At 40.3% G+C, this 19,732-nt stretch overlaps 1 protein-coding gene across 1 annotated transcript in view; it reads right to left on the bottom strand.

Moving 5' to 3' along the window:
* Positions 1 to 2,991: 2,991 nt before the first annotated feature.
* The window catches only part of BACE2 (beta-secretase 2), a 27,935-nt gene continuing 11,194 nt past the window's right edge, over positions 2,992 to 19,732 (bottom strand). Inside the window, exons 4-9 of the mRNA XM_035896503.1 lie at positions 19,059 to 19,187; positions 17,688 to 17,822; positions 14,353 to 14,454; positions 10,638 to 10,787; positions 9,279 to 9,447; positions 2,992 to 3,245 (exon numbers count right to left, since the gene is read on the bottom strand). Coding sequence (XP_035752396.1) covers positions 2,992 to 3,245; positions 9,279 to 9,447; positions 10,638 to 10,787; positions 14,353 to 14,454; positions 17,688 to 17,822; positions 19,059 to 19,187 — 939 coding nt within the window. The remainder of the gene's footprint in view (positions 3,246 to 9,278; positions 9,448 to 10,637; positions 10,788 to 14,352; positions 14,455 to 17,687; positions 17,823 to 19,058; positions 19,188 to 19,732) is intronic.

Genomic DNA, 19,732 nt, shown 5'->3' with positions numbered 1-19,732 from the left:
GAAAGAGTAAGACACACTTGGTAACATTTATTTTATCACTGTATTTCATCTTTCATCGAAAAATGCTCAAGAGCATTATTTTTCTTAATGTGCTGTAGGCTAAAAATGAACCCTCAAGGGTTTCTATTGCTCTTCTTGTTGCCAGAGCAACAAAGCAATACTCACCTGAATATCTGCCAGTGTAAGTATCAATTTACAAGCTGAGATGAAGTTTGTGCTGCTAGCAGATGTCGCTAACAGCATTTTTACTATAAGCCAAATTTCAGTGGCAAGGGATGCCATGAAAACTCAAGAATATATTACTATTTCATTTGTGCTACTTGATTATTGCTCATATAATACAAGTGTTTCTATTAAAATGTCTTGACCAATGACATTCAAAGTGAAAGGGTAAAACTGAATGGCTTTTATATGAAACCTAGCGCACTAAAAAGACTTTGTTAAGCAACTCAAGAAATCTCGCTTGTCATTAGAAAGCATATGGAGAACCTTTCCCAATAAATTCCTTCCCCAAACTCTTTGTCGTAAGGAGATTGGAGGGTGTGGGGAGAGGGAAGAAGCTAAGGAACATTTTAAGCACCTACAAGTGTTACTACTTTTGGAATTGAAAAAGGGCTCACTGTTTACCACTGTATCAATCCAAACATTCACACTGTGTTTCTCTTTGAAACAGGTGACAGAAGCATTACTTACATTACTATACTGTAGAAGGCGGCATACAACTTTGAAATTATTTGTTATGTGCCAAACCAAACCCAGGAGGACGATATAGAGCTGAATCACAGAATTGGAAACATCACTCTCTCTCTTTTCAGAGCAAAGTCTATTGCTTAAAGAAAAACTCAAGGGAACTTCTTGTTACAATGTGTACTAAAAATTCTAATGATAAGACATTGAGAGAGACATATGGAAAATAGAATAGGGAGAAAACACCTAAACTCTATAGTTTCTTACATTCCTTATAATTCATCATTTTTCTCCCCTTAAAAACTAAGAGGCAGAGGAAGAAGGAAGCAAACTCAAAATTTCCTCCTATTTCCAACTCCTAATTCCAAGAGAAATGATTTTCAGACGTTGGATCACAACACCAATTATTTCACTCTATTCAGCCAAGCAATCTGAAAGTGCAAAAATTAAAAAGGAAAGAAAACCATAGGCACTTCCAGTTATGAAGTGAAATACACAAGTTAGTTTAAAAAAAACAACAGTGCTTTATTTTCACACACATTACGTGCACCTCTGTAAAAGCACCATTCCTGAAAAAAAGAAACCTTTGCTTATTCCATGCAGAGTTGGATGCAGAGGCAGTGTGAATCAGAAAGCTATATGAAGGGATTATAGGCAGAAAATTTTCTAGGCAAGGGATTGGGAACTAAGCTTCCTTTTTTTTCCCCCCTCTCCTTGTTTCCCACATGGATATGCAACTGCTCTGCTGTCAAAATGCAAAGGAATTTTTTTCTCCTTTTTTTTTTTTTTTTTAAACCAGGTAACTTATATTATCACCAGACTCCTCAACACTGCATTGTTTATCTTTCAAATCCACTGTCCTTCAATGCACACTGACTAGATAAAAGAAAAATTGTCCTATCTGCAAAGAAAATACCATGTTCTGACGTCAGCATTAATATCTATGCTTGCACAACGGGCATCAAATACATTCTTCCCTGCTCTCTCCCACTATTGTTTTCAGTCTTACCACATGTTTGTTTTCAGGCTGTCAGTACACGCACTTTTCATTTGTTTGATGCACCAGTGAAGCTAAACTAAACACCTCCAACTGCTGTTGAAGTTGAAAAACAAGCCAGCATGAAGACTTTCACTTCACAGTCTGTCCATGAAGACAGATACTTTTGCCTCCAACTTCTAGATTGCTGAGCTCAGCCAAAAAAAAGGGTTGCCTTTCTCATATTGTTGTTGCCTTTTTGTTACACGCTCACTAGAAATACCAGTAGATGGCAGAACACAGACCTTAGCTTTATCATCTGTCCATACATATGTAGACCAGCTTTTTCCAAGTATAAGTCATCTTCAACTCAAAAAAACCCAACAACCCCCACAAAACCCCACATTAGGGGGAAAACCGAAAGGCTTTTCTTGTGCACCAAAGTGGAAAGTCATGAAGTACTAATTTTTACAAAATTCACTACTTCAAAGCCAAGGAGTTGCATTTGGTTTTATGGAGCATCTTGTGCTTCAAGACCACATGCTTGTTCTAAGTTCTAAGAGTTCTAAGCCACACGCTTACCAGTGGTAGCATCCTTGTAAATTAAGAGAGGTAGTCTTGTTTTACGCTAAGGCTGAACAAGTTTGTTTCCCAGTTTTCAACTCCTCAAACTATTTTGTAATGACGCTCAGGGAGGGCGACCCTCTCAAGTGGCAGCAGTGATCTTGAGGGAAAAAAACCCCACAAACCAACACTTCTTCTTGCCCTTACTTGCTTTCCTCTGCTGCTTAAGTCTGACCTTTCTCCCTCCCCCGCACCATAAGCACAGTTTCAAAATGAATTGATGTAAACAGAAAGCAGTATTCATTTAATGCAATTAATAAGAAAGATTTCCCCCCCACCCCCCACCCTTTTTCTACAGTCAGGGCTCGATTAGTTAGAAAATACTGACAGCTCCTTTTTTTGTGAAAAAGGGATGGACAATTTTGTTCAGACAGTGGAAGAACATCATGGTGTGGCTTTTTCTCTTTTTTTTTTTTTTTCTTTTTTTTTGTTTTGTTAAAAGAAGGTACTATTGAGAGCATAAAGGCTCACTGTACTGCAATAGCAAATCCAGTACCGTAGCACTTAAGAGGTGGTTAACAGTGCTTTGGTTCAGAATCAGTGTTAGAAAATAAAGTTTAAGAAGTTATGATGCAGAGTATTTGGCGGGATTTCAACAGCGATTTGTAATGAACGTAGAAAGGACTGAGGCATTGGCTTCTTCCCCTTGGCAAAGTACTTTGTTCTTCATCCTGTTTAAGTCCCAGGTTTCATGATCAAGTTTCTCATTTCCATCGATGACGCACTAAGGAGGATTCGTCATTGACCACGTCATTGTCAGTGTAGCGGTGCTGACACCGTGGTGGAATAAGCAGCAGGATGATCAGTACAAGGAGGATAATTCCACACAGGCTCATGAGAGCATAGGAGGCAATCCACAACACTGGTTCATGGAAAGAAACGCTAGAAACACAGTTGCTTGCAACATCTGCTGTTGTGAAAGGGCCTTCAATCTCAGATACTGGAGAGCCATCAACTTCTGAGAAATTACAAAAAGAAAAGCATTAAGTCTATAGACACCATTTAAAAGCAAATAACAAAAAGATCTAGCTTAAATACCTATATATCCCTTGCCCTTTATCATTGTACATCTTACCATACTCATGTTTTATTGTATTTCTCACTGCAGTAAAACTACTAGTATTCCACGTTTATAAAATGGGAATCTGAAGCATAAGAGACCATGATACTCCCACATCTACACAGGCTGTCAACCAGAAAGCAGACATCTAAACCAAGTTCCCCACAGCCCAAATTAAAGCCCAAGCCACTGGATCACCTTTTCTCTCTGAACTAACCTTTCAGAAATGTCAGTTTAACAAAGCTTAAAAATCTTACAATACCTATACTGAAGTAGGTCAGGGCATGGGCACTTTTTGTTTGTTTCTGGCATCTGCAACAACTGGAAGAGTACCTCAGATGATTCTTACATCTTCTGTGTTTGCTATCTTTCAGGGTCTTGGGGAGTAGTGTGCAGGCTCATTAGCTTCATAGATACCTTAAAGGATTGTATCCTAAACACAAGGTGCAGAGTGGAAAGCAGCACAGATACTCTTGTGAGTGGAGGTGAAAATTCAGAAGGAAGAGGAGGTGAGGCTGGAGAGCTGGGTGATCGCTGTACAGAGTAGGGGAACGGTGGAGAGGAAGGTCAATGCCAGGAGTGGGGAGCTGGGACATGAAGGAGCACTGCTGTTGGGCTGGGAGGGTGAAGCTAACCAAGCAGCTCGAAAAACAGAGATGACAAAGCTAAGGCAAGAAGCATGAAGGGGTGCCTTGGCAGCTCCGTTTTGGAACAGCCAGCCGTCTCAGTAACATCACAGACAGTGTGACTTGTTTCATTACCATCACAAACCCCTACTTGTTAAACCAGTATTTGCTAAAAAGGGTTACGCTGCCCGTGGTTGTCACAGTAACCGTGGCAAGCGCAGCAAAGTTCCCCTGAGTTGTAGACAGGGCTACACGTATTGTAGAGGCAGAGCAAGGGAGTTGCCTAGGGCAACAAAATATTCAGAGCATTTCGAGTCTGCAGGTGCGCAGCCAGGGAAGGATGGATACCTTCTAGCTTGCTCGGGGCAACTAGGAGCCTGCAGATAGTACTGGCTGTGCATTTTAACAAGCCTCCCAAACAGTTTTAATTCGCTTCTCTAGTCAGGTACTTCAAGACACATTTGTGTAGTTCTTATAAAGTCATCAGTTTTAACCTTCCTGCTCAATTTCTTGTTCCATTTATATATGGGCACACTCTTGCCAAACTGTAAGTGATCCTGCCTACTGAAAACAGTATCTCTTATTTACACATATCTTAGACACAACTCCTGAAAGCACGTTTAAAGAGATTAGCATAAAATGCCCTTTGGAAGGAAGAGGGGAGCCTGGGCTTTGGAAAGAGAGGAAGGTGGCCTTTAAGGTTCTTTGTGGAGAAACAAATGCCGAATAGGTGGGCTGCTTTATCTGCAATTTACTGGGAGAGATTTTGGTTGCTATTCAGTCACCGGCCTCCCAATATGTATTATTTTAAGGTTTAAGTCTCATTAGACTTAATTCAACTTAATCACGGGCTGCTGCTGAAAGACACAGCCCTGCTCACCCTCACTCCTGTCCCTTGCTGCCTCTTTTGTATTGGTGGCTACTGACTGGTAGGCTGCAAGGAGAGTTAGGGCAACTCGCTGATCTGATGGAAAAACAAACCTGTCACAGCAAACAAAACGCCCAAACAAGGAATTTTTTTTAGGATCACTCAACTGAACCAACCCCTTCTCCAGCTGCAAGTGTGGGGAGACTCCTTTAGCAGCAATACGCTGTTAGAGCCAACTTGGGTGAAACCTGAGGATGCACCCACAAGTACCCTTAACACTGGTGAATACCAAACATTGACTCTCAACTCAGATGGTAATAAACTGGCCCGCACACCCTATATCATCAGCACGTCTTTTCCAAGACACTGCTGTTACATAGGTATGGTAAGAGAGTTGCACAGTAGTGTACAGACTTGTAAAGGAATATTTAGAAGGTCTGTGGCAGAAATCTGTTTTGTTCAGGACCCCAGCATTGCACTTTGTCTACCATGCAATTGTTTCTTCTGGACACCTCAGCCCCTTGCACCATTTCATTTGTCTCTATGAAATCCTGTAGCAAAACCAAACTAAACCACATTTAATACTAATGTGAAATGCAAGGCATAAGTATTACTACTTAGGAATTTAGTATTTTGAAGAAGTGGGGGAAAAAAAAGCAGCACAATTTTCCACCTTGGAGATAGCTTTGAAAATAAAAGAGTCCTAATTACTCATTATTTGGCTTGAGTATAATAATTACTCCTATTAAAAAGGCAATACAAAACTGTTGCCACAGTGGCTGACATTTTAAATTACATTTTGAGAATGCTTGATCGCAGCACAGCCTCTGCTTGCTTCCCTCCAAAAAGAAGTTTTCCCTCACCCTCTTCCACCTCCAGAGAAATCAAGAGGAAATCAAGAGAGAGGAAATTTGCCTATATTGTTCGAAAAAGCCCTTACCATAAACTAACAGTTACACACACTTAGCATATTACACAGTAGCTGAATTAGGTTATTTTGGCATATTTTTTCAGAACATCTGGTGGTAGCTACCTACAATAAATTCTTGACCTTGAATAAATGAGGTTTTTCTTAATTATTGATGATTACAGGACAAAAACGGCACCTCTGGAAAAATGCTATTTTGTAACATTTGCATAGAACTCAAACACACTCACTCTCACTCACCATCTTGGGTGGTTTGGAGAGGAAGCAAACCTGAAGTTAGATCAAATTTATCATAACATTGTAAAGTGCTGCTTGGAAAGGGCCCCTGGAAGTCACCAAGTCCAGCCTCCTACACCAAGCAGGACTGTCACCATCAATAGATCGGGTCAGCTGCAGCTTTATCCGGCCAGGTCTTGTAAAACCCTGAGGATGGAGACCCCATGATCCCTCTGGGCAGCCTGTTTCCATGCTGTACCACCCTCCTGGTGAAGAAGAAATTCCTCCTGTCCAAGTTTAGCCTTCCTGAATGTAACTGGTGGATGTTGCCCTTCATTACGTAGTTTCACTTGCACTCCCCCTTCGCTTGCATTCAACTTAGGGCCCACCATAACCCCCAGTTCTTTTTTCACAGGGCTGCTATTCAGATGGTCCCTTCCCAGACTGTACCCATGCATGGTGGTTTTCTGCCCGAGGTGCAGAACTTTGCACTTCTGTTCACTGAAACTCTTGAGGTTTCTGCTGCCCAGTCCTCCACGTTACCGAGGTCCCTCTGGACTGAAGCTCTGCTATTCATCATGCCATCCATTCTCCCGAGTTTAGTGCCCACAAATTTGGGTGCACTCTGTCTCATCATCGTTTAGCGCAGAAGTCATTTATGATTACAGTACTCGGTACACTTCTTCCCTAAAGAATACCCAAGTCTTACTCCTATGATCTTCTCACTTACTACAAAACTACTAGGGGTCTGATTCTGCTTGATGCCGAGGTATCATTAGGGTGCTTCACTAATACTAAACAGTTGATCTGAACACCTTGTCTCAACAAGGGACCTGTTGCAAAACCTTTCCTAGTCATCCTGTAAACAGTAGATTATCCCTGAAATTATCAACATGCAACTTGAAACAATCTGTAATTAGTAACAGGCAGAATAAATCCTAAAGGGTTTCACATATTGAGGAAGAAGCAAATTTCTTTTCCTGCTACAATGGAATAGCTTCCTGCAGCCATCTAGCTAACTCTCCTCACTCTTGGTACATCCTGGAGAACGAAAATGGTACAAGGAGTATTGCAGGATAGGCCAGTTCTCATCTCTAGCCAAGACTCGATAGAAACTTGGGAGTTCAATGAAGCCAAGGCTTTCAGTCCTGTTCCCCTCATTTTTGTATTCAGCACATACCTGTTTAACATCTTATAAAAACATGGGCTTAAATTTAGTATTAACGCTCTATTGTAAACAAGAAAGCATAGGTCTTTGCAAAACCACACCAAACGGTCTTTTATATTTCTCTATTTCTGAAGATTTGTGCCACCAGTAATTCAATTTAATTTATGCCCACGAACAGACTAAAAAGCTCCAAATAAATTACATTAATATAGTTGCTATGGAGGACATGGCTGGCCTCCGCAGGAAGCCAGTTAGGCAGCTTAATCCCTCACACTGCACTGACTGCTAACCACTCACAGTTGTGGTTTTCTGATGAAAGTAGTGTTAAATATGGAAACCACAAGCTGTGAAGAAGTGAATTCAGATTAACTGGCACATCCAGCAAAATGTCATCTGCCCCATGTGAGCAGAGTCTGACAAATCAGTATATCTTGTCTCAGTCAGTGGCTTGTGTTGTCTGATTTCTCAAGAAGCTAAGCTCCCATGATGCTAGGTTAGACACAGGCACGAAACATGGACCAAGAAACCAGGGGGAAATGCCTTCTAGCACCAGCTGGGTACCATCATGTGTGCAAGCTCATGTAAATTCACGTTTCATTTCTATTCAGCAAGCTCAGTTCTTCTCTAGATGAGGTTGGCAGAACTACACAAAGCGGCCAAACTCTATGCTTCTACATTTCTATGTAGAAATATTAACATTAAGGTGTTGTTATGGTTCCCTGATTCTTTTTCTCAACAAAGATGTGCTGTCAAAGCAGTTCTTATGAGCACCAGCTGGCTCACATCCCCTGCTGACCACATGTCGGTCAATATGGTCTGTCAAAATGCCCCCTCCCCTCTCCGTTAATGGCTGCAGCATGGCGGGGACTGGAGGCAGCTCTGTGCTTGCTGAAATTGCAGTCAGGAAGCACAAGGAAGAATGAAAGGCAGGAAAACCTGGTCTCCAGTATTTGCCTAGTTACACCCTCCTTCCAGATGCGTTCAAAATGTGTCTTTCATCACTGCATGGTCCCTCATAGAAGTCTTCATTAAGTAACCCACACCAATATCCAGATTTTCTTTCATAGCAAGCTCAAAGATGACAATTTTGAACCCACTAACAATGGAAAGATTTAAAAAAAAAAAAAAGCTTTTAAAATGCCCTGGAGCTACAACTCGGTTAGCTAGTATCTCTCTTTTTTCCCCTCAATTACCTGGTTGCATTAAGCACTCAAGTACTTACTGCCCTTACCCTCTCTAATATAAATACTGGGGATTAAAGAAGCACTGTCAGTCGTAGTCCTTTTCTCATGCAAATCTCAGATGATACAATGTTTTTCAGGGCATAGACCACTTCTGTTTGGGACAGACTTGCATATGGGTGCACGTCCTTTCCCTCCTCTGCCACTTGTATGTTCTTGTGGTGCCAAAGTAATGTCTCAACAACAAGGGGAGGAAACTGGAAAACTTTTGGGTTTAGCTCCCCTTGGTGAGGTAAGAGAAATCATGAAAAAGCAAGAAAGTTAACCAGCACTGTAAAATCAGCCCAAAATTATGACCTCTTTCACATGTCCTCAGCAGCTAACACTTACACTGGGAAAACTATTTGTTTAGAACCAACACAAACACCACAAGTCTTAATTTGAGTCCAATTTTCATCTTGGCTCTTTCTTTGAGTGTTTCTGAGAGGCTGAAAAGGCACAATTTACACGAAGAGAAAAGCGCGAGTACGGTAATTCACTGCGCATTGCAAAAGTTAGTTGAAGAATCCATTTATCCTCAAATTAGAACAGGAACTACAGAAAAACGAAGCTGCACTGAAAACAGGGACTTGTCTCATGTAACTGTTGGGGAAACTGCGCACACAGACAGATGTCTCAGAAAGATCTTCTCTGGGAGGGAAGAACACAGCTAAGATACCCAGAGCTGAGGCTGATTTTCTTCATGCCAAAAGACTGTTGCGTGCAATACAGCTTTTTTTTTTTTTCCTCCTCTTGAAATCTGAACAGCTCGGCATTGCTCAAAAATACGCCCTTCTCACTTCATGAATAACCACACTTTTCCCCGTCAGATAAGTGGCAAAGGTGTTTCTCCGACCGAGCATACGTTTCCTCCCTCACCCTGTCCTGAACAGTATTTCTCTTACCTGCACACGGACTCACTGCAAAGCCCACTCTCCTCTGGGCTCTGTCAAATATTACATAGAAGCCTTCCATGACTGTAGCACCAATAACTAGAGCATTCGTAGAGGAAGAGATGCCAAATCGGTAGCACTGTAAATTCTCTCCTATTCCAAGGATGGGTTGAATATAAAGCTATTTAAAAAAAAAAAAAAAAAAAAAAAGCTAGAGTGTAAAAAGCAACACCACATGGTACTTAGAAGTTCAGACCTTTTGATTTTATATTCAAGCACTCAGACTCCACTGGAAATAGAGAATGAATAGGAGCAAACAGATTTCTCTACATGATTTAAAACTGGTCAAAGCTTACATGCAGGTAAGAGGTAAAGCTCTTGGATTCTAAGATTAAACTTGAACACAGCCAGTCACTACGTGAAGGTCAACAGCAAATTCACAAGAGCCACTTTTTATTGTATTTTCCATAAGGGAAGGATAGCAGACAAAGAACTTGGGATATGAACTCAAATTAGAGAATAATTTTATTATTTAAAAAATTATCAGGATGGAATTGATTCAGAGAGCATTCCATGTCAGCTTCAAGGCTCTAGATTCATAAATTCAAGTCACATTTTAGCCCTTGTCTCCTCAGGGAAGATGAAAGATTGCCAAGCTACATGATCAATACAGAAAAAGCTTATCATAAGGCTTTACTATATTTCAAGTTAAAATGTACTTAATAGGTTCATTCTTCCCTTTGCTCCTGACCATCCCCTGAGGTAAAAGACTGCATTAGTAATGTTAGAAGATACTAGCCTGTATTGCAACCTATACTGGGAGGAGAAGCCAGATAGGAAAAATAAAAGTGGCACATTATATTCTAAAAGCTGGGATGGAATATTAATAAAAGATAAACCAACCAAGTCACAGAAACCGGTGAAGAGATCACATAGGCTCATTGCCAAGACTGTCATATTCAGAAGAAGTGCTCCAACTCAGAACGTGATGAAAAGCAAATCAATTTGCTTCCCAAAATGAGAAGATCAAAATGAACAGAGACATTCTGTATTGACATCTAATGTGGCTAAAGCTCATGACAACCAAACAAAAACTTGACTATGCTTTCTGACAATTTGAAAAAATCATTCCCGACTACATGGACTGTGCTCAGGGGGAAACTGTGTTTTTCTTTTTTGGTTTTAGGTTTGACAAGTTTGTTATTTTCCCTATTTAAAATCTGATTTTAAAAATTTAATTTAAAAAGATTTCCCTTGCATGCAATAATCCAGTTCTCTAGTACTGCTAAAAATAGCTCCTATTTTTTAAGAGCATGTGCTTTATAATAGTAAAAATAAATGCATAACTGAATAAACAAAGAAGGTTGAGACCTGTGGTAGGACAGAGATCCGAAACGACCTACTGGAGTTTTCATCCCTCAGGTAAATGGAGAGTTTGGGGAATAAGGACCAGGGTCTTTCAGTTTTATCCCAGCATGCAAGCTGTGAACCAGTCCAGAAACCAGAAGAGAATTCTTGTATCTATTAAAAAACAAAAACCAAAAGCGATACATACAGATTACACATATTTTGATAGATTTTGGTAAATTATCACTACCACTATTCGATACTTCTTCCATTCCCATGGAGAAATTCAGGCATGAACACAAGTTTGAGAAAGAGCCTTCCTTTACAGATCAAAGCAAAAACCCAACACACAAATCGAGGTGTGTCATAACCCTTTATGACTTGGAAGGAGGGGGAAGAGGCAAAAGCAAGTTGAGCTCTCCCTTCCCTCCCCATTCGTGTCTCATTACTTCCACTTCTGCAATGAACATGCATGACCTCCCTGAGCAATCAGTAATGCAAAGAGGCAAAGCATCAATGGGCTTTTACTCCTCATCTACCCCTTCTCTAAACAGCTCTGACCAAATGCCAACGTTTTGAACCAGCAGACTTTTTTTTTTTTTTTTTTTTTTAAAAACACAAACCACAATACAAACCACATGAATATGTAATGGAGTCATCTCCCTTCCCCACATACCTACACCTTCTTACTCAGCTTTGAAGCCAAGGGCTTCAAAAAGGGCTTAGCCAAGGGCTAAGCCAAAATATAAACATAAGCCAAAATCTCCTGGCATCTAAGGGAATATCAAGGTCTGCTACAGTCCGTGGAGAGAAACACATCCCTCTGCCTCTTTTGCTGGCCTGCCACTCACTACCAATACAACCTGACATGCTTTTGAAATAGGGTTGACTAACAGTACTTCTTAATACATCCATGGCACTAACAAAGCAAAAAGCAAACCCCTACAGAGCTTGTTTGCCTAAGACAAACATCTTGTCTAATGCTCCTGCTCCCTGAAGCTGATCTGCTGCTGGATCAGAGAAAAAAAATCTTCCTTATTTGAGTGCATAGCACTTTGTGCTGGTTTTTATTCCCACGTGAAGCACCATCCAAGGCAGTATCTTGTTCTGACACTGCACAGCCAAAGCCTTCTGTTTGGGTGAAGAAGACAGATGGAATCCAGCCTCTCCACTCCCCTCATTTGTATTTATCTGTGATATCAATTATATTGTAAACATCAGCTCACACATTATATGGCATTTTACAGGTGACAAGTATTCACCCCACCCCACACACCTGCCAATGAAATATTTGTTAGCGCTGAACAGTATTGGAGACTAAATATTTCTAGGTGCTCATCTTTGTTCTTGGGCCAATAAGCATACAGCAATGTAAATACAGAATGAGACTTACCATCACAAACAGACAGCTTTTACCCTTAACTCTCAATGCACGCCCAAGTACATCTCTTGGCACCGGACAGAACGCTCTGCCCCTCAGAGCTAAGTCCCAGGCCAAATCCCAGGCCAGACCTGCTGAAAAATATAGCTCTCCTCTCTTCCCATTTTCTCTTGGAAAGCAGAGCATGTGATCTGAGAAAAACTGCAAGACAGCACCCAGCCTGGACAGACCAAGTCTATGAAGTGCTCTATTTTAAGTGCCTACTTTCATTTCCCATAAAGACTGCTTATTACATTGCATTTCTTTGCCTTACTTCTGTGTGCTGAAGAAATGCATTGGGGGTTTGGCTGTATGATACCTAAAAGGTTATTAAAATAAAGATTTTAGGTTTATTTGAGCCTTCCTTTCTTCAGCTTATTAACTTAGCATTATATTAATGCCATGAGTAAACATGCCGTTCTGACTTCAACTCAGCTGCCACCCCTCTGTGGCTCATCTCTGCCCATCTGCCAAAACCACCACCCTTCAGACCTGCCAACATCGAACTGCATCTATAGCTGCTCCCTAAAAGACTTCAGTCCAAATAAGTAAGGTTTAAAAAACAATCTGTACCTCTAAAGAGCATAAAGATCACAGCCCTGGGTCTTTAATGGAGCTGAATAAAGGAACGCTTCACATGCAGTTATCCCAGCATACCTGAGGGGGCAATAACATCTTGCTGGGAAGCTCACAACAAGCTGCTAGGAGCAGGAACTTGTTAGCCTGGTTCACCTGTGGTCAGGGAAGTATGTCTGGCTAAAGCAGATGATTTTATGTTTAAGTGGTACATAGCCTGCTGGAAGCACAGGGCACTAAGAGCAGGTTGTGATGCCATGGTACAATTGCCAAAAATACTTATTTTCCTGACATTGCTCCTGTACAGCTGACTCTGATCCTTACATCTTGTAACTACTTTCTTATTTAATAGACTATCTCCTTTGTTTAGAGATGTGAAAGTAATTTTCAGTGTGTGTGGAGGGAAAGGGTTACAGCAGCGAAGTCCTTGAGATTAAAAAGAAAACCTAAAAGAGAAGAGTTAGTTTATGCATTTTTAATAGGAAGAACAAAAACCATTAAGCAGAGTGGGTGAGTGGTTCCCCTCTAATACCTTATCGATCAGTTGACTATTTACTTGTCATGTGGAGGGCCCTGGTTCAAATGTCCTGACCAACATCAAGGGAGGAATGTGGACTGCTGTGACCCACATCACAGGAGGATGCCCTATCCACGAGATGCCATTAGAAGAGCTCTTGGGTAGGTTTCTTTCAATTCCCCCCCATTGACTGAAATTGTTCCAGTCAATAATTAAGTGCTTTGCAAAGAGAAGAACTTTTCAACCAGGGAAGCCGAGCTACACAAGATAACTGGTATATTTATTTCAGATACTGGACCCCTGCAGGCAGCGAAGAACACTTCACGCCAAATCTCTGCTCTCAATCAGGTAGGAAAAGGATCTTAATCTTGAATTATCAGCATACAGGCAAATATACTCTGTCTTTTTGGCAGCTGGCCAATAGCCCAGTTACTATATTTCCTGGGATTTGCAATGACTACCGCTGTCTAATTGTGAATCCATGACAAAATATTAAAATTGTTCACATTGAAGTATCTGGGATTTATTCTTCATCTTTAACCTTCTTGGCTCTGTTCATTGTATTCAACCAAAGTCTATGAAAAGTTTTTATTAACCAAAAAATGCTGCTTCAGTTACTCTACACTCAGAGAAATCCACCATCCCCATGCCCTACTTCTAAAGCCCACTCTATTTCCAAAGACAGATGCTTTTAAACATAAATAATTCAATAATGAAGGTCAAAAGCAGCTTTATTGATAAGAATAATCCTAATGAACGGCATCCTTTCTATACAACAATGAGCATTATACTTGGAAAGGAACTGCTTGCAGTAGCAGGTTCTTCTACTTTATAAACACACTCTTGAATGAAAGGACTGATTTTTGCACACTTAATACTTTGAATCAGAGCAACAGGGATTATGTCCATGTTTCTGAAATGCTTTTAAGAAAATACTCCATCTCTGCACTCTTTCTGATGCACACACTTCTTGTCTGTACCTGGACCCCCCCTTTTCCCTCCTCCCTTCCCCTTTTCACCTCTTCCTTTCCCTTTTCTGTTTTCAGCAAAGACTGTCAGTCATTTCTCACTTATTAACAGGAGTAGACCAGGAAAGATTCTGCTCTCCTCAGGTTAAATCCCTATGACTTACCAGGTAGACAGCAAAGAACACACTCCTTTCAAAGACTGCGTGATCATTTCACCGGAATTTAATGTTTCGAGCAGATTTAATGACGTTAGCTTACCAGGGACGTGCGAGCTATTGCTTGCACAACAGCACTGAAGACTTTCTGGGGCAGACGGAGAAGCGTGGTCCCACTGTCTACTATTGCTTTATCGGCATTATACTAGGGAGAGGAGGGGAAAAAGGAGAGAAATTACACACTGTAGCTAGTATAATGCAGATTCCACTGTTTCATAATAATAACAAAGTTGTTCCTTTTTGGTAGCTCTCTTCCCAAACCTGCATGCCATACCTGTCAGCAGCGAGCTCTAGTTGATAGCTTGAATTCAAATGAAGTCCGAGAGCAAAAGCAAGATATGGGTCAGCCTAGACACAAGCGTGAGTTTAGCTGCACCACTCAAGAAATTACTGCGTGTCTCACCACAGCTGTTGCAAATGGCCAAACCACTGTAAAAAGAAGTAAAGCTTGGCCCCTCTCAGAGGTGGGAGCTAATACACTTCTACCTCCCATATGCTTTGGGCAAAAGCACTCTCATGGTCAGTACAGATGGTGCTAAGCATGCTCATGTAGCTTACGTATATGTCCAAGCTCTGGGTCACGGGCTCTGCAATCACAAAAACAACTCACTCTCGTTTAAACACCATACAGCAGCCTGCTTCTAATGACTGGTGTATCTAATTTAAGAATAGTCAGGGAACATTAGGCCTCATTACGTATCATGTTCAGTACTGGCTCGAGAGTACAAATGTTAAGTACCACACCTTTCTCTCTCGACTGCTGAAAATCACTAAAAGACAGAGAAAAACAAGTACAAAGAAACTTGAAATTTCAATTGTGCTGCCTCAAAATTTGTACTAAAAAAAATTAAGCAAACATTTCTCTTCACTATTAGAACCCCAACCCTCAGATTAGGAGATTTCAGCAAACTTCAGATACAGTAAACAAAGAAGAAACATGTTAAAATTTACGTATTTTTTTCATGAACTCCTTAAAAACTATGATTAATTGTGGGGGAAAAGAAAGAGGCAAGTAGCAGTGGCAGCTGTTTGCATTAACTACTTTTGCCACCAGCTTAGGCAGCAGGATCAATATGACTGAACAGTGACATGTTTATGGCATAATCATAAGACACAAGGCGATATACAGCATCAGCTTTTTAGGAAGAGGTCAGACAGCAAGCGAATTTAAAATATATCGGTTTAGATGTTATCAAGTCACACAGAATATCTTTAGCGCAGCGACAAAAATAAAACCCACCAAAAAGTAAAAAAGTAACTCAGACTTAGTTATTTTCTTTTTGAAAGAAGGGGTGCTACAGGCTGCCAAGCAGAGCTGAAAGAAAAGCAAACAGGAAGCCATTTATTATACACTCAGAAGCACTTCTGAAGAGTGGAGAGAAATATCAAGGCATTGTGGAGTCCATTGTAACAGATTGGTACCACAAATACACAAATCGCCAGCGTCCTGGAGAGCCACCCTTTGAAAAAAAGCAGGCAGGAGGCACAGCCAAGAGGGTCAATCACTAACATAAAGCCATGCAAAATGCCTGGAGTAGCAGGATCACTGGGCCAGGGACCAAGCACCTGGATTTTCATGCTGCATACAGTGTGCTTGCAGCGGGCAGTAACTTGTTGCCCTCTTGGTCTCCCTGGTTAAGCTTTACCAGCGCACCCTATGCAGTGTGTGCTGCCGGCAGCTCGGTGCTCCCCTCAGCCCTGCTCCGCCAGGCTCAAGGCCACGGCTGCAGTGTAACACTGGACAGATTCCCGGCATTGAAGCAAGGGGACTACTTTTCCCTTGAAAGGAAAGGAGTAGTCTCTGGTTACGGTTACAAAAAATGTTCCACTTCCTAGAAAACAACTAAGAGGAGAGAGGGCGCGTAGTTCATCCTCCTATACAATGCGTTATGCATCTTCTGCAGGCCCCTAACTAGCCAAACTTTAATCATACTAGCTCTAATTTACTGTTCTTCCTCTAAATTTTTGTGGGAAGATCTCCTTTGATCAAGAAAGGAATGAACGATGCCTTCTGTAACAGTGACTAGCACTATGCTAATCCGTACAGCTCAGAATACATGGCTCAGAAAAGAGCGACAATAACAGGAAACTTTCGTAACACCGCTAGGTTTCTAAGTGAGTTGTTTTCTGGAAACAGCATGTATTAAACCATTAGTACAAGGGCTCCTCTTCAAAAACATGTTGACTGTTTTTTAAGGCAAGAAAGAAAAGCAAACACAAACACTTATATTAGAAGAGCAACAGTTTTGCTTTCCTAACGGTATAATAGAGAGAGGGGCATTTAAATAGACCTTGTTTTGCTTATTAAGTTGAAAGATGACATGAATCATTTTAAATATTTTATATGGCAATACAATTTCCATATTTTGTACAGAAATATATGCACATCTAAGATTTTTATCATTAATTTCACTTAATTGGTGTGAACTATAAAAACTTGAGAATTTTCACATCCCAATGATTTCCAACTAAGAGAACAAGCTGAAGATAAAATTAAGATGTCTAATGAAAATAGGGCACGAAGATTATAGAACTAAAATCAAAACATGAATAGCAACGAACAACAGTAAGAAACAAATGAAATACACACATTAACACATCTTTTCCAGAAAAAAATGAAAGCACTTTGGAATAAAACCTGGAACAACACAGTCTCATTAGACTGATGCAGAGATAGCAGAACATTATTCCTAATAAAACCAGAAAACATATCCATCAGGAATAATAACCAGCAAGGCTGAAGCGAGCAAAAGTGGATTACAAAAATAATAACACACACACACACACACCCCCAAAAGAAGGCATAGGATGACATACTTTGGGAAGCATCCCAGGATGACACTTGCCCACTGCCATAGTGAATTACGTGCTTAGACATAGCCACAGGGGTCAATCCAAAATCTTCCCTTTTCTTTGTTTGACCAGAATTACTTTAAACCCCCTTGGTTTGATTTTACTGTATAACAGAAAACCATAAAGTGTAGTTCTTCAAAGACAGTCACTCCTTGGATCAATGCACTGTCTTCAGTGTTTAGACACCTTTGTTACAACTGAAACTTGGCAAGAGGCTGAGCCCTCCCAAACCACAGCAGCCTTATTTTCAGTGGACTGTTCACTTGACAATTGTAGCTTAGTCCCAAATTTACTGAAAATACTATCAATGACTTCAAAGTCCTCTTTGAAGCAATTTTAGCATGCTTGACAGACACACTGCATTTCACATGGCTCGGTCATTTCTTTTCAAACTTACCATGCAGCCTTATTTCTCAGAGGAGACTGCAATACACATCTGCTTGCAAAGACAAAACTGATCAATTAAGTGTTTTTTTTTAACCAAACTTGTGTTTTGTAGGGACAGAAACACATTATCGCAAATACCTCTCTGCAGTCCAGTTCGAGGTTCTGTCCTCCGACCTCCAGTTTGAGAATTTCAACCTGGTAATACCACTCCTCTTTGATCGGTGTGTACCAAATATCACCCTTGTACAGACTTGGTTCAATTCCACCCAGAACCTAAGGGAGAGGAGAAAGGAATTCACACGCTTTAAAATCCGAGATGTTTAGTTTTGGGGCAAATACAGGAAAAAAAGGGGAATATTTATTTGTGATACACAGGGCATCAAAATTTTAATTTAGCACCATTTGGAAGGATTTTGCTGACAAGTTTTTTGTCAATAATAAAGCAGTATGAGACATTTAGACATTAAACAGATCATGCTCCAGTCAAACAGAATTCCTATATGGGGCCAAATTACCAGCATCTTCGTCTGTAAGCTCACACTGATTCTCTTATGAAAGCGCCACTGTTTAAAATCAAAACAGTATCTTCAGTGGTTTGATCTAGGCAATGTATAAAAATGGGACAGAATATTAAACTTGCACATCATAAATACACTTTATCAGATCAGAAAAGCCTTAATACTGCTTAAGAACATCTCATTTTTCTACACATATCCAAAGTGGAATATGACCATCCCAGCAGTGCCATCACTATTAGCTTCTGTCAAGGCTTACGCTGAAGCTGACTGGGAGCATCCTAGACCATCAGATTTTGAACTGAACTAACCTAAGTGAGTTCTCTCTTGGGCTTCATCTATCTCTAGTGTGTTAACATTTACAGTCTGTGAATTTACAGCAAAATATCTATTGGTGATCAACTCCTGTGCTGATATGCATATTTCAGCATAATTCAGGACCAGTCATTCCAAATCATGATCCAAATAAAGGCCAATTCTTGGTCCCACTAAAACTGATGGAAAGACTTCCTAGAGTAACAAGGGGAAGATCTGGTTTTCAGATTATTTCCTTCGGTATGCTGTCTATTAAAAAAAAAAAATAAATTAAAAAAAAAAAAAAGAGCCTTGATTCCTGTCCCCCTTTCCACATCAGGTAAAAAAAAGATACTGTAGCATTTTGTTGCATTTGAACAAACTTAGCAGCTGAGTAAAGGACTACTGGGTTTAAGAAAGGTAGCAGAATCTGCCTTGAGGAAACACTACAACATTATGTTTTTCTTTATTAAAATTAAACTTGAAATGCAGAAGTATACTCAAAATTGAGAGAGAAAAAAAAGAATGGAGAATAAAAATAGACACTTGAGTTTTGCCTAAATGCTTAACTTTTCCTTAAAAAATTATAAAACATTTCATGTATTTAAGCAGTCATTTTGGAAGAATTAGGATAGTCATAGAAAAGAGGAAGAGATATTAACAAAGATAGATCTTCCCTCTCAGATTGACAGATACCCACAAGACTACCTCCGTTGGTACCACTTCCAGAAACAGGCAGTCCAGCACCACACATCTGCAAGGAGAAAATGTTGGGGATCTTTGCCTGCCTCACAAGAGAATCAAAGAACGTCTCCACAGAACTTGAAGGCTTGAAGGTGTTGAAAAACAAAAACCAAAAGAATTGCAGAAGTATTCATTAAAAAGTTTCTTTGCAGAAATGAACAAATCATTCAAACAAGACCAATTTTCACAAGTAAATTGATTTTCTGACAACCAGGTGATGAAAATTCTAGTTATAATAAGTCATTAAAACCCAACATCTGTCATTTCTCTGTTTCTGTTGTTTTAAAAAACATTTTTACTCTTGACCACTGTCACAGAAATCCCTAAAGCACGAGAGTATTTTTCAACTGCAGTTTTCAAACCCAAATACTAGTTTCACTTTCAGGCAGAAGCTCTCACCAATTCTTTCTGTTTGGAAAAGGCTTTGGGTTATTAGAACAGCCAAATGTAACTTGCCCTTCCCACCTTTCCACAGTTAAAAGGCAGAATTTTAAAGTGAGGATTTTCAGCTTTTAAACATAGGTTAATTCTAGTGAACTTTGAATTCAATGGCCTTAATTTTTTCTTCTTTCTTTTAAAGAACTGTATCTAAGCACACTCACTTCAGCTGATTACTGGCCAACAGGTTCT

The sequence above is a fragment of the Egretta garzetta genome, unplaced genomic scaffold (genome assembly GCF_000687185.1).
Source record: "Egretta garzetta isolate BGI_Z169 unplaced genomic scaffold, ASM68718v1 scaffold45, whole genome shotgun sequence".
Taxonomy (NCBI): domain Eukaryota; kingdom Metazoa; phylum Chordata; class Aves; order Pelecaniformes; family Ardeidae; genus Egretta; species Egretta garzetta.
Note: the sequence above shows the minus strand (reverse complement) of the source record. Positions and strands in the feature narration are given on the sequence as shown.